The following is a 14,321-nucleotide window of genomic DNA, read 5'->3' as shown; positions in this document are numbered from 1 at the left end:
TCTGCTCTGACCTGTCTGCTGTGTGTTGCAGAAATGGCCGAGCGCCACAACACCAAGCAGATCCTGAAGCTGGCTCGGGACCTGGTGTATAAAGTGCAGACTCTGATTGAGAACAAATGAAGGACCTGGAGCAGACGAGGCACCCAAAGAGCCAGGACTCCCCTCCGACGCTCCCTCCCTTCTCCTGTCCCTCCAAGTGCCACCCCTGTGGGACTCAGGTGGTGGGACACGTGCTGCTATGTGAGCTGGGAGTCCCCTGGGCTCAGCACAGGCCCAGGCTCAGACCTTCTGCAGTGACTCAACCAAAGATCCCTCCAGGTGTGTTCCTGTGCCTGGAGCAGGACCAGGCAGTGGCTTCCTGGCCTCGGAGCAGCTGCTGTGGCCACCAGAACTGCCCAGGCATTGCCACGTCCCAGGGTGCAGCTCGGGGGCTGGGGGAGCAGAGCTTGGTGGCACAGAGGGAGAGATGATTCCTTGGAAAGCTGCTTCCTTGGGCAGCCCTTCCCTGTGGGGTGGGAAGGCAGCCAGCCCTGCGAGCCCGGGCAGCACAGGGATGCTGCCAGTGCTCAGCTTCTCACCAACACAACGAGGTTCTGCCAGTAATAGGGGGAACTCTGATCACAGGAATTCCTCTTTTGATCTTGTCCCTCAGTGCATTGCTTCCCCTTCAGTATTTTCTTTTTTTAGGGCTCTGTTTTCTCCCTGGGATTTTACATTGTTCCTACAATATCTGAGCACACAAGAGGTTCGTGTCTGGATGGATTTTCAGAACAGCTCCAAATTCAGTGTTGGGGTTATTTTTCAAAATCCAGCCTCTGTAATGTTCTCTGAACACTGGGAAATCTGGTCCTGACCTCCTCTGGGAACTCCAGGCTGGAGGTTTTCTTACCTGCCTTACTTTAGCTGCTTGTGCTAGGAGTCTGGTCTCTTGTTGTTCCTCTGAGCTCTTGTGAGGGAAGGGCTCCTCAGAAGGCAAGTCAGAGCTCCTGATTATCCTGACTTTCCCTCTGACAGCTTCAGGGCTGGCTGTTGAGTCCCCTAAACCCACTGAGCATCTCCAGTTAGGTCTTGGTGGGCTTTTCCCACAGGCCTGTGAGAGGAAAATAGCCCAAGGTCCCTGAGTGGGCTTTGCTTTGGGAAGATGCCCTTGTGTGCAGGCCACTTTTCCTGCACAGCCTGGAGCCCAGTGCATGAAGTGCCTCTCCAGCTGCTGTGTCCCACACAGGCTGCCCTGCAGAGGCTTCGGAGTCATTTTTCAACTCAGGTAAAAACAATACAGGAAAAGGAGAGGGGTGGGTGGGTGGATGGAGGGTCCAGCCCAGCCAGGAGGGCAGTGCTGGGCTGGAGCTCTCTCTCTGAGGGTACTTTCTCTCAAGTTTTGCTGCAAACTTTTGTGTTCCCCTTGGTGCAATGTGTGCTGTGTGTGTGCTCTCCTCTGGCCCTGCTCCTGCCTTGCTGCTGGAGTGCTCCCACAGGAGGGAAAGGGGCTCTTCCTCCCTCCTCCTGTGCATCATCTGTCTGTGCTGGTTTGTGTTGGCTCGTGGCACGTGTCAGATGTTGCTGGCAGAAAAAAAGGTGGTTGTCAGCCTGCACAGGAGAAAAACTGCTGCTTCAGGGAAGGGCTGAGCAGCCTGGTGGAGTGGTTTTCTGTTTCTGAGCAAATCAGCAATTTCTGTGTTCTGGGACACGGAGGTCACAGCTGGAAAGGGCAGTGGCACTGCTTGAACCCTTTGGGGAAGGGGCAGAGGGAGAGCAATGTGCAGCCCTTCACTCCTCATAATCCCACCAATCTGGGAAATTCCCTGAAGCAGTGAAACTCCAAAGGGTGCTGGGCTGCAGTAGCACAGGAAACAAAGAGCTTGAGATCTGCCAGTTCCTGTGAGAATCTTTCATTTTTCCACCAAGCAGAGTGAAAAGCTCTTGTCCTCCCTCCTTCCAGGCTGCTCCTGCTCCCTCAGGGCTCTAGGACAGGTCTGTCACCTGTCTAGAGGGAATGGGAAGTGTCTGTTCTCCCTTTCCTGAGGGACAGGGTCACCTTAAACACCACCTGACCAAGCAACATTGCTGACACTAAACCTTTCAAGCTTCTTTCCTTGGTTTTTAAACAAAAACAGCCAAGAAGTTCTGCACAATATTTGCTGTCTGTATTAACTGAGAGTGTCTTTGGGCCGCTCAATAGCAGTGTTTTTTTGAATAATTTCTTGGGGGGGAAGGGAAAAAAGGTATTTATTTATTGATTGTACCTGACTGTGTGTCCTTGTGTGCTGTGTGAGTGCGCGCTGTTGTGCAAATGGAGATAGAAATTTTCAATGTTATTTACGATATCTTGTAAATGTTTACCAGAGAATTGTGTCTATATATAATATATATACAGAATAGAGAGAAAATATGTCAACTAAGTGGGTTATTTTTTGAGGAAGGGGGGGGTGTGGGGTGAGAAATCTTTTGCTTCTAAGAACTGTGTGGTTTCTATAGCATTTATTCCATGATGTGCCAATCTGTCACTGTCCCTGTGCTGGGAGAGTTGTTCTGGTGGGGCAACAGGAAGCTCAGAGCAGAGTCATCATCACAACCTCAGTTTGGCTTCATCTTGGTTCTGGCTTTAAGATGGGACAAAAAGAAGAAAAAAAAAATCGGGAAAAATAATTTTAAAACGCTTTGTTTCAGCTGTATTGCTGGGCAATTCTTGTGCTTGTGGGGACCCACAGTCAGACCCCACCAGGAGCTTGGGGCTCTCTTCGATGCTTAAAAGCTGCTAAGAAGCTGAAAAGCAAAGGTTTTGCTGTGCAGCTGTTTGTGGGTCTTCTCTGGGCTCCTTCTCTGCCCCCCTGCAGGATCCCCATGAGATAAAGCCTTGTTCTGGCATTCTGACAGGGCCCATCATGGTGCTGGAAGCCAGCAGGGATCTCTCCCATGCCTGTCACCATGCTTGGCCATATACAGTAATCTTGTCTGGCCCCTTGGGGAGGAGGAATGTCTCATCCCAGCAGCTCTGTGCAGCTGAAATCCCCCCCACAATGGCACTGCCAGCCCAGGACTATTTTAGCCTGTGGGAACAGGGATGGAGCTCTGTGCCTTAAACTGACAGAGGGCAGGGTTGGATTGGATTTAGGGAGAAATTCTGCACTACAAGGCACTGGCACACCCTGGATCCCTGGAAGTGTCCCAGGCCAGGTTGGACAGGGCTTGGAGCAACCTGGGATAGTGGAAGGTGTCCCTGCCCATGGCAGGGGGTGGAACTGGGTGATCTCTAAGTTTCCTTCCAACCCCAACCATTCCATAACTCCACACCTTCTGAGGAGATTGCTGCAAGGGTGGCATGAGCTGCTAACCCACATTTCTCTGCTCCAGTCACTCCAAAGTGAGCCTGAGGAAGGAACGAAGGATGGGCTCCACGGGCTGAGTTCAGCTCCCATCTCACCCTCACCGAGCACCCACGTTGCTGTGGGGTTTGTGCTGAGCTCAGGTAACCTCAGTGTGTGTAAATCCAGTGAGTGTTTGTGTCCTGGCCCTGTGTTTCTCAAATGGGATTCCCTTCCTGCATTTGAGCTTTCTGCTCTTGCAACCTTCCAACGAGCTCCTGGTACCCATCTCTTCTGGTGTCAGACCAGAAGTTGTGTTTGTTCCTAAATGTGTGATTTTCATAGGAGTTTTTCTCTTGCTGTGTTGAGTCCCTAAATAGCTTTGCTGTGGATGTTTTTCACAAAGACTGAGAGATTTTTGGGGTTTTTTTTTGCGGGGAACTTCCTGCTGTGTCCCTGTCCTGCTCTCATCCAGCCCCTGGCATGGGGAACATCCCTTAACTCACCCAAATGCACCTGGTAGTGCAATGTGAGCCAGCAGTGGCACTGCAGGTGTCAGCCCTTGTCAATGACAGGTGGAAAAAAGGCTGAGACATGGAACTATTGAAGAGATGGGTCCCAAAATCCCTGGAGACACAAGCCTTGTGGCCAAGGGCAGTTTATGGGATGAAGTTCTTATTATTCTTGGTTATTTATTTATTTATTACTTATTTTGCCTATTTCCCCTCTCTTTCCTGGACTTGAGGTTGATCCCCTGCACTGGGAGCCACAGTAGCCAATGGGCCTCTGACCAGGGATGGGACCAGTTTTGGGGTTCTCATCCCCTAATTTTGCTTTTAAAATATCTTACAATATATAAATCACTTTAGTTTTGGGATTCTCATCCCCTAATTTTGCTTTTGTAATATCTTAAAATATTTAAATTCCTTTTCTCTAGAGGCACAGAGATCTAGAGGCACAAATCCCTTTTCTCTGAGCATTTGATCAGTAGGACCAAAATGATGATCATGTCATTAAAACCTCTGTCTTATTTCTCGTTCCATTTGGGAATTTCCCTGAGTTCTGAGCAGTTCTGGGCTTGTCTTCAGCATTTTACTATTGTGTGAGCACAAATTGATAGAGCACAATGTAGAGATGTTGTTCCAGCCCTTCCCAGCACTATGGAAGGGTTGGAACTCACCAGAACCTGTGTCAGAAATTCCTGTAAAAGCTTTTTCAGATGCCCTGAAGTAGATCAAACGCCACTGATTGTTCCTGCTTTTCCACTCAAGGTCAGCATCCTCATTGCCCTGAATAAGCAATATTTCATTGCTTAAGGCATCTAAACAATTGTGGTTCTCAGTGTGACCACATTTCTGTCCTCTGATGGCCACATGGGCCATGGCTGAGGCCATTTGATGCCATAGCCACACATTCACACAGCTCAGTGTGTAGATTCCTTCCCAACTTTGCCTGAATCCTGAACTTCCTGGAGAATGTACGTGGTTGGAATAGCCATGGAAGTCTTTTAATGTGTCTAATCTAATCTAATTTCTAGTTTAATTTTGGATTGGTGCATATTCCACCTTAAATTCCTGTTCAGTAGTTTAATAGCTTCCTTTTATAGATGGGTTTTGCACATGGAGAGCCCATGGATGGTGCTGCAGGGGACAGTCCCTTCTCCATGGTGGCTTTGTAGCCATCAGCAGTGGGACATGACTGGGAGCAAGGGCACTTTGCATCAGTGCTTTGATGAGGGGAGAAAAACACCATTTATCCTCTTTTAATTTATTTTTTATAAATTAACTATGCACAAGATCTTAAATACATGAAAGCTTTAGGAATGAGTATGGCTTTGCTGCTAAGGACGATAAAGAATTGAAAATCCTGATCCTGGATACTGAGAGGCTAAAAATGTCATTGTTGTGGCTATGTAAGATTGACTTAAAATTCCCAGAAATTCATTCTCTCTGGAGAGCAATTCCCAGAAGCCAGGGAAGAAATTGTTTTCCCAAACAGAATTGATGAAAAGCTTTGAAAATGCAACGTGGATGTAACCTCAGACCCACGATTGTCACTTCCCTTGTTCCAGGAGTGTTCTGGAGAGCCAGGCAGGGCAGCAGGGTGTGACAGCCATCGTGGGGGCTCTGTGGGACAGGGAATTACCCCTCAGCACAGGGATTTGAATGTTTCTGGTGTCCTGGCATTAGACTTTTCTGTTGCCCTACACAGAATTGCTGCTTTTCTCTGTTCAGTGCCATTTTGGTCTCTGGGAGTTGCTCGATCTGAGCTTAATGAGCACTTACAGCTTTTAATCTATTTGTAGAAGTGCTGCTAATGTTCTTAGATTAACTGAATTCCACACTGTGGTATAATATCTGTTTTATATTATTTTATTCATGCTTTTGGGTTGTTTTTTTTTTTTAATGTAAACTGTTCCTTATTGTTGTTGAGAAAGAAAAATTAAAGCTCTATTCTCTATGGTTAATGTATTTTCAAATCGATCAGATCTTGGTGGTTTTTCTGTCTGTGTGGTCCCTGGGAAGCAGTGGATGGGGATACCCTGAGCAGGGAGTGCCCGAAATGCTCTGTATTTCCATGCTGCTCATGGATTTCAGAGCCTCCTGTTGCTCATGGTGAGTGTCCCCTGTGCTGGGGGGGACCTGGGCTCCTTTTTGCACCCTCATGGTCCTCACTTTTCCCCATCCTCTTCTCAGTCCAGCTTTGCTGAGCTCTGGGCAGATGTGTGGCAGTGACACCTCCTTGGCTTTGCCGGCACTGTCACCTGTGTCCGTTCTCTTGCTCTATACCCCTAGAATGTGGAGAATTAAACTGATGGTGAAACAGAGCAATGGAAGAGGAGGAAAAGCACTGGGGAAGGGCTGGGCCAGGTCCTTGGTGTTGCATGGAGTGAACTGCCCCAGACAGAGCAGATGGGGAGTGACAGAAGGTCCTGGCATGTGATGGTGTTCACAGGGGTCTGAGGATGAGGGAAGAGATGAGGATCTGACTCCATATTCCAGAAGGCTTGGTTTTTTATTTTATTATATATATTACATTAAAACTATACCAAAAGAATAGAAGAAAAGGTTTCCTCTCAGAAGGCTGGCTAAGCTAAGAATAGAAAGGAATGAATAACAAAGGTTTGTGGCTCAGACAGAAAGTCTGAGCCAGCCGACTGTGATTGGCCATTAATTCCAAACATCCACGTGGATCAATCAAAAACCCACCCGTTGCATTCCACAGCAGCAGATAAGCATTGTTTACATTTTGTTCCTGATGCTTCTCAGGAGGAAAAATCCTAAGGAAAGGATTTTCATAAAAAGATGTCTGCGACACTGGCATGGTGGCAGCCCAGGCCCTGGTGGTGATGGTTTGTACCTGTGTGTGATCCTGTGGGGACACAGGGCCCTGGCATGGTGGCAGCCCAGAGCTGGGCCGTGGTGGTGATGGTTTGTACCTGTGTGTGATCCTGTGCTGCCAGGTGAGCTGGGCAGGAGGTGAGGGAGTGCATTCTGCAATGGTGATCAAAATAACCTTGGACTTGATGTCGTTCTCTTGCCTCAGTATTTCCTGGATCAGAAATTTCCAGACCTTTCAGCTGGCAGTGGTAGGATGGGCCATGGTGCCTTTCTTGCAGGGAACAGGAGGGACAAGTTTCTCATCAAAAACATGAGGAGGACAAGCTGCCTGTGCTCCCTGCTCAGGGCTGGCACTTGTCACCCTGTGGACTTCACAAAATCCTTGGGTGCTTGTGGATCTTCCAGCTGTACCATGGGGGGATGCCAGGTGTGGAAATAGGTAAGAGGTGTCCCCAGCCTCCTTTCTGTGGTGTCAGTTCCTGCACTGCTGTTGGAGGGGTCCACATCACCACAATGTTGTGTTTTAAGCAGCACAGAATTTATCAGCACTTCTAAAAATGGGAATGCAAGGAAAGCTGGATGCTGGCTCCAGATTCCTGCCTCTACCTACTTATGAGAAGAGGCTTAATTAAATAAATCCTGGTATTTAATTAATCCTTAATATGTTTGCTTCTTGAGGCATGTTTGCTCTAAAGGCCCAGCCCCAGTTTCCAGTGCAGGCTGAGGTTTGCAGGGAGCTCACAGCTCAGAACTTCAAAAGCTGATGAAGACACTCCCCAAACATGCAGAGTTTGCAAAATGCCAGGGTGGGATTCAACCAGCCCTTGCAAATGTGTTAATTACCTGATATTAATTGGCAACCTAACCACCAGAGGCCACATCCCCAAGGTGCCAAAGCAGGACTGCTCTGTGCTCTGAGCAGAGAGACTGGCAAAATTCCTGCCTTTCGGATGGAGGAAAGTAAATGATCCTAAAAGTGAATTTCATTAATTTTTAACTTGGGATAGTTTCTCACAAAAGCAGCTATCCTGAGGCTGTGCTTTGAAGTGCATGGAAATTTCCATCAGTTGCCACCTCCATGCAGTGCAGGAGACAGCAGCTGGTGGAACAGCTCTGTCCTGTGAAGGAAGAGAAACCATTCCAACTCCTTGTCAGCAAGGGCTCTTCAGGAGATTTTGAGGAGGGATTGGATTATAGGAGCTCCTCCGAGGGGTGGTGGCAGCCCCAGTACTTTCCATGCTCTATTTTGCCCCTCTGCTCCCAATCCTTTGACTCCCAGGGGGCTGTGGCAGATGCATCAGTGGCAGATGAACCAGTTTGGCTGTGGCCCAGGGCTGGGTGTGATGGGGGGCACTGGGGGCTGTGCTGGTGAGCCCAGCTGGGAGTGCTCGTCCTCACACACCCTCCTGCCAGGCTCAGGCACGTGGCACACTGAAGGACCCAGAGTATTTATAGCCCTTGTGAACATGCATGAATGGACATGCTGAGTCCTGGCACAAACATCTTCCCAGGTGGGTGCTGTCCTGGCAACACCCTGAGCTCTCTCTGCTGCCTTAAGGTGCTCCAGCACCTATTTCAGAGAGGCCTTTTGCAAAGGAAAATGAAGCTGAAAATTCAAAAGCCAATCCACAGCTGTATAAATCAGTGGGTAAATCCTGCAGAGAGCCCCAGTTTGTACAGGCAGCAGCACCTGACTGATGCAGGGTAAGGGGCTGACAGCCTTGGGTCCCTACCCAGCCCTGCAGCACTGGGGGATGGAGGACTGTACAACGGGGATTTTGTTAGTCTGGGATTGGGAATCTCAGGGCAACATGAAATTGTTTGGGATGGAAGGGACCTTAAAGTCCATCTCACTCACAGAGGCACCTTCCACTATCCCAGGTTGCTCCAAGCCCCATCCAACCTGGCCTTGGACACCTCCAGGGATGGGGCAGCCACAGCTTCTCTGGGTACCCCGTGCCAGGCCCTCAGCACTCTCACAAGGAAAAATTTCTTCCAAAACTCCAATCTAAACCTCCCCTTTATCAGTTTAAATTCTCCTTTTGCTTGCTTTGATTGCAACAATTGAGGTGAAGCAATCCATGCTCAGGCATTTCCAATGAGCTGTGGATGTACCTCACAGCCATGAAAAACGAGCTCAGATCCAGGAGACAACAGCACAGGGATGTGTTAAGCCAGTCCTTAAGCACAAGGAAGTATGGTGCTGTTTCCTGGAGCATTTCTCAGGAAGTGAAAGCATTTCTGCAAGGCTTTGGCAGCCCTGTTGGAACAACATGTGAGTGCTTAGGAGTTATCAGCGAGCTCTGTGATAGTGCAGCACCCAGATTATCTGTGCTGGTTCAGTGGATTTTTCTGAGTAGTTTCCAGGAGTGGAGAGGTTGTTGGGGAGGAAGATGCTGCCGTCACTGCGCACAGCTCGGGGTTCAGTCTCTGGTTTAGTGACTGACCTGGCCCTTGGGTGGATGAGTTTGAGCTTTTTTTAGTCCAGCAAATGGAACACAGATCCTCAGCTTTACCGCCGTGACTAAGGACGTGTTGTTGTTGGCTGGGTTACAGGAGTGCTCTGAAATCTGAGTCACTCTTCTGCTTGGCAAAACAAAAGCAGACTCCCAGGAAATCTGCATCCCTTTGTTCTCCCCACAGCCCCCCAAGCCTGGCCATGTGCTGCTGGCTGATAGCACAGGGATCAGGATGGGGCCATGTCCTCACCCAGACCAGTGCAGGCAAAACCACCAGGGATTATATAACTGGCAACAATCCCACACCCACTGGTTCCTCCCTCTGTTGCACTGGAACCTCCGTGACGGTGCAATCTAACAGCTCCTTCCTACTGGAGAGCATTATACATACAAATTTGACACTCAATTATCCTTGTTTTTTAGTCAAGGATTCCTTGGCTGTGGCTGCTTTCAGCAGATGAGGCTTGATAGTTCTGCCTTCTCAAACTTCTCCTTTCTGGAGGAAGAAATATTATGTGGACACCACAGTGAATCCCACAGGCTCCACACCCCCTCAGAGGGGTGATGCCCTTTCCAGGGCCTGGCACACCTCAGCCTTCACAAGGCCTATGTGTTTAGCAGACTATTCCCTCTAAAACAGGACTCTCTCTCCTGCTTTCCTCCTCCCAGCCCTGTTCCTGAGTCAAACTTGAGGATGGGAGAGGCAGCAACCCCATGGCCAGTGGGGTTTTTTTGGGAAGGCAGTGCCAGGGCTGTGCCCTCCCTGTGCTCCGAGCCAGGCACTTGCTCTGCACTGATTTCCATGGTGGATGAGCAAAAAGAGGTGGGAAAGGAACTTTTAAGGATAGTTGCTGTGGTGGTGATGGAGAGTGGGAGGATTTCCTGTTTTCCTTTATGCAGATTTTATGTAGTGGGCAGTGGAGAACCCTCCTGCAGTGCTCAGTGCCTGAGGTGTGTGGGGAGCCTGTTTCCTCCTGGGGCTCATCCTGAGCTGTCACCAACAGTTCTGAATGTGACCGTGTTCACAGGGGTCTGAGGATGAGGGAAGAGACGAGGGTCTGACTCCATGTTTTTAGAAGGCTGATTTATTATTTTATGATATGTATTACATTAAAACTACACTAAAAGAACAGAAGAAAGGATTTCATCAGAAGGCTAGCTAAGAATAGAAAAAGAAAGAATGATAGCAAAGGCTTGTGGCTCAGGCTCTGTGTCCAAGCCAGCTGACTGTGATTGGGCATTAATTAGAAACAACCAACATGAGACCAATCACAGATGCACCTGTTGCATTCCACAGCAGCAGATAATCAATGTTTACATTTTGTTCCTGAGGCCTCTCAGCTTCTCAGGAGGAAAAATCCTAAGGAAAGGATTTTTCATAAAAGATGCCTGTGACATCTGAATTTTGTGGGAGCAGTTACCTGGTGGAAGGTTGCAAGGCAGGACACTGAAGTGTTTCCCTGCGGAGGGGCAGAGCATTTCAATGCCACGTGGGCCTGGGAAGGGTAGCAGGGGAGCACTGGAAAATCAGTGTTCCCCTGACCCAGACAGGCAGTTTTTGCATACACCTCCACCTTTTCACATAACAGGAGCAACTGGCCTAGCAGGAAGAGAGGGAGACTGTTCCTGGCTGGAACAAAGGAGGGGATTTTGTCGCACTCGCCGGAATCAGGCATCAGGCAGGAGTGAGACAGGAATGAGAGCAGGGGCTGAGGGGGGTCTGCCTGGGCCCCTCTGTGTTTGTCCCTGCCCTCACTGTGCAGGTGTGCCATGGGCAGTGTCCGTGTGCCATTTGCAATTAACCCATTTCTCCACTGCAGGGCACTGACAGGCTGTGTGAGAGGAGCTAAATCACCCGAGCAGGGAACATTCCCTGGTGCTCCCTGCTTTATGCCATTCTTAGCTCAGTTCTGCAGAAATCCCAGCCTGGAAGTTAATTGTATGGCGGAGAGGAGAAACAGTGGCATTACTCATCTGAGGAGTGGAACCTTTTGTTTGAAAACTGTATCTGAAGAATGGAAACTTCACAGATAAGGGACCTGTCATTCTTTTCTGAGTGCAGGCACTCCTTCACTGTAGATTGCTGCTTGCCATCCCTCTGAGGGCTCCAGCGAAGTCATAAAACAGAGGGTCAAAGCTCAGATGTCTGCAAGATGGGTCTGGGAGCGTCCGTTCACTATTGCCATCCACACTGCAGGGTGGAATTACAGCCCTAATTCATATACATGGGGTGAGAGGCCAGGGCTCTGCATTTAACTCTGCCCCTTTTGGGGTCACCTCTGCTCTGCTAAGTGCTGATAAACACAGTGGGACAAAGATTCATGCAGGGTCTCAGGTGGGGACAGAGCACAGGGGAAGAACCTTTCCAGGAGCCAGAGCTGTGCCACATGCCAGGTCCTGTCCTCACCCTCTTCACTGTAGGACACACACTGGGGTGTTGGAGCACGTCTAGGGAAAGGAACAGAGCTGGGAAAGGGTGTGGAGCACCAGGAGCAATTGAGGGAGTTGGAGGGCTCTCCACAACTAACTGACAGGAGGGTGCAGCCAGGTGGGGATCAGATCTGCTCCCAGGGAACAAGGGACAAAACCAGAGGGAATGGCTTCAGGCTGTGCCAGGGGAGGTTTAGATTGGATAATTCTGTGGAAATTTATTCATAGAAAGGATTGTCAGGCATTGGAACAGACTGCCCAGGGAGGTGGTGGAGTTCCACCCCTGAAGGGATTTAATGGATGCGTCAATGTGGAGCTCGGGGACATGGGTGGCCTGGGCAGGGCTGGGGTTGGACTTGATGGTTTTAGAAGGCTTTTCCAACCCAAATAATTGTATGATTCTAAGGGGGCAGCAGCACTGGGGTGCCACTGGGGTGTCATTTGTGGCAGTGGGATGACAATTCTGCCTGGTGCCAGAGCTGGGGTGCGAGAGCTGGGCTGTCACGGCTGGGGGGTTCTCATCTCCCCAGTGCAGCACCGCCAGTCCCACAGCTCTGTGCTGGCCCTGCACTACATCCATTCCCTTTCTCACAGGTTCAGGGTGTCCCCAAGACAAGAAGGGCTGGGTGAGGATCTGGCCCCTGAGGCCCCACAGGGTCGGGCCTGGGCCTGCTCTGTGCCCCTCAGCGCCGCCATCGCGGCTCTGCCCCAGGCCTGCTATAGCTCCAACCAAGCCGAGTTTCTGTGGCCTCTTTGAAGCTCCCAGGTCTCATCTCCTGGGGCATTCACCAAGGCACATGCTGAGGCTGCTCCTCACACAGTGGGAAACAAGACAGCAGCTCCTTGGGAACAGGGCTGCTCTCTTGAAGTGTCCATTTGAATGCGGCTCCCAGGCTGTGAGGCCTCCGGAGCCTGGCGTGCCCAGTTCTCCGGCTCTGTCACTGTGTAGGTGTTTTTGTGGAGGGAGCTGCCATTAAATGGCTCCTGAATAACTGATCAGGCTCTTTTCTCATTCCTTATGACTTTGCTGCGAGCCCTGTGTGCTGGAGCACAGATTCCCAGCCTTGGGTGGAAAAAAGAACTGCTTCAAAGAGGTGTAAGAGGCAGGAACACCCTCCTGGCAGAGGCGCTGATCCGAGCCATGGATCTCCCTCATCCACCAGAACTGCAGGGAGGGTGCTGGCTGAGGGGATGGGTTATGGCTTGGCTTCTGGAAAAGTGAAAAGGCAAATGAGTCATGGAATTGGGATCCCTTGGTGTGGTGAAGATGAAAGGGTTGCTAAGGTGGGGGAAACACCTATATTATCCTGCTTTGGGAGCAAGGGGGGGAAGCTGTGGGAAAGCGATCTTAATTTAAATGGGATGTGGGTGGGAACAGAGGAGGCAAGGCGAGCTCCATATTCCTGCTGTTGTTACAGGGCTGGATGTTTTTGCTGCTGAAACTTTTCCTCCTGCTCCCATCCATGCACCTGCTAAGGGGCAGCTACAGAAACTCTGTCTGGCTCCCTTGGAATGGATAATGGAGAAATCCACTGGTTCAGGATCCCTATGCCTGCAACAGAAGGAGGTTTGGGCTCATCAAAGGCAGATGAATGAGTTCCCCATGGAGAGCAGGGACACAGGACCTGCTGCCTGGTCTTTCACTGTCCTGCCAAGACCTGGGATGAGCACATGGAGATGCATTTTCCTTGTGCCATGGCATCACCCTGGCCCCTGGCCAGCCCATCATCCACACTCTCCTTCCTCCTGCCGTGAGTCATGGCCTCGCCTCGAAGCCCAGCCGACTTTGGCCTCCTCGGCAGGGAGCCACACCTTTGGTAATGACAAAAAGCAGCTCTTGGAGCCCTTGAACTGTGACAGCTGTGGCATGGAGAGGATGCCAGTGGGCAGATCCCATGACTTGGGTGCCATTCCTGAAGGGACTAAAGAGAAACACTCCCTGGTCTGAAATGTTCCGTTTCTGATTTTCTCTGCTCTGAGGCAATGTTCCCTGGACTGGGCTCCACAGCTGTGCTGCCCTGAGGGTGACAAAAGGATAGTGGTGGCCAAGGGGCTGCCACTGGTAGCCACAAAATTGGATTTTTTACCTGGTGTGCGACAAGGCAATAATGACACAATTGAGAGAGACATTGATTATTTATTTCAGGGTTGTGCAGCCTGGGTGCTTAGTATATTCCACAAATCCAGCACATGCCACCGGACTTTCCTGCTATTATTTATACACAGAAATTCAGAGTTAGTAACTTTCCAAGCACAAACCTTTATTAGGATTTGTCAGTAATTTCCATCCAAGTTGCTTCTCCACATGCCCAGGGGAAGGGTCTTCACCTGGACAGGGTCTTTCTAACCTGTAGGTATGATTTTTATTACTGTAACAAACATAGTTCAGCTATAGAATGTACTGGCTTTGAAAGTTACCAATGTTTACATAGACACATTAACTTTTTGATTCAGATCCTTAAAGCTTGTAGTTTTCAAGGATGTAATTGACTAAGGGATGCAGCTGTTGCCTGTTCCATTGATTTGAATCACAGAATCCCAGAGCAGATGGGGTAGGAAGGGCCCTCTGGAGATCATCCAGTCCAACAAGGCAGGGTCACCTGGAGCAGGTGACACAGGCTTGCATCCAGGTGGGTTTGGAACGTGTCCAGAAAGGGAGACTCCTCCCTGGGCAGCTGTCCCAGTGCCAGCCACCCTCCATGAGAAGAGCTTCTTCCTCATACTGAGGTGGATCTTGTGTTTATTACTCCTTATCATCGGGCACCACTGAAAAGAGCCTGGAAACACCC

General features: G+C 49.9%; 1 protein-coding gene across 4 annotated transcripts in view; it reads left to right on the top strand.

Moving 5' to 3' along the window:
* SGSM1 (small G protein signaling modulator 1) overlaps window positions 1–5,773 on the top strand; it is a 37,379-nt gene extending 31,606 nt beyond the window's left edge. For all 4 annotated transcript variants that reach the window (XM_063172837.1, XM_063172835.1, XM_063172836.1 and 1 more), the window contains one exon: window positions 32–5,773. In XM_063172837.1, coding sequence (XP_063028907.1) covers window positions 32–120 — 89 coding nt within the window. In that variant the 3' untranslated portion in view covers window positions 121–5,773. The remainder of the gene's footprint in view (window positions 1–31) is intronic.
* Window positions 5,774–14,321: the final 8,548 nt, after the last annotated feature.

Source organism: Melospiza melodia, chromosome 20, assembly GCF_035770615.1.
Source record: "Melospiza melodia melodia isolate bMelMel2 chromosome 20, bMelMel2.pri, whole genome shotgun sequence".
NCBI lineage: Eukaryota > Metazoa > Chordata > Aves > Passeriformes > Passerellidae > Melospiza > Melospiza melodia.
The sequence above is the reverse complement of the archived record's forward strand: the minus strand, read 5'-3'. Positions and strand labels throughout refer to the sequence as shown.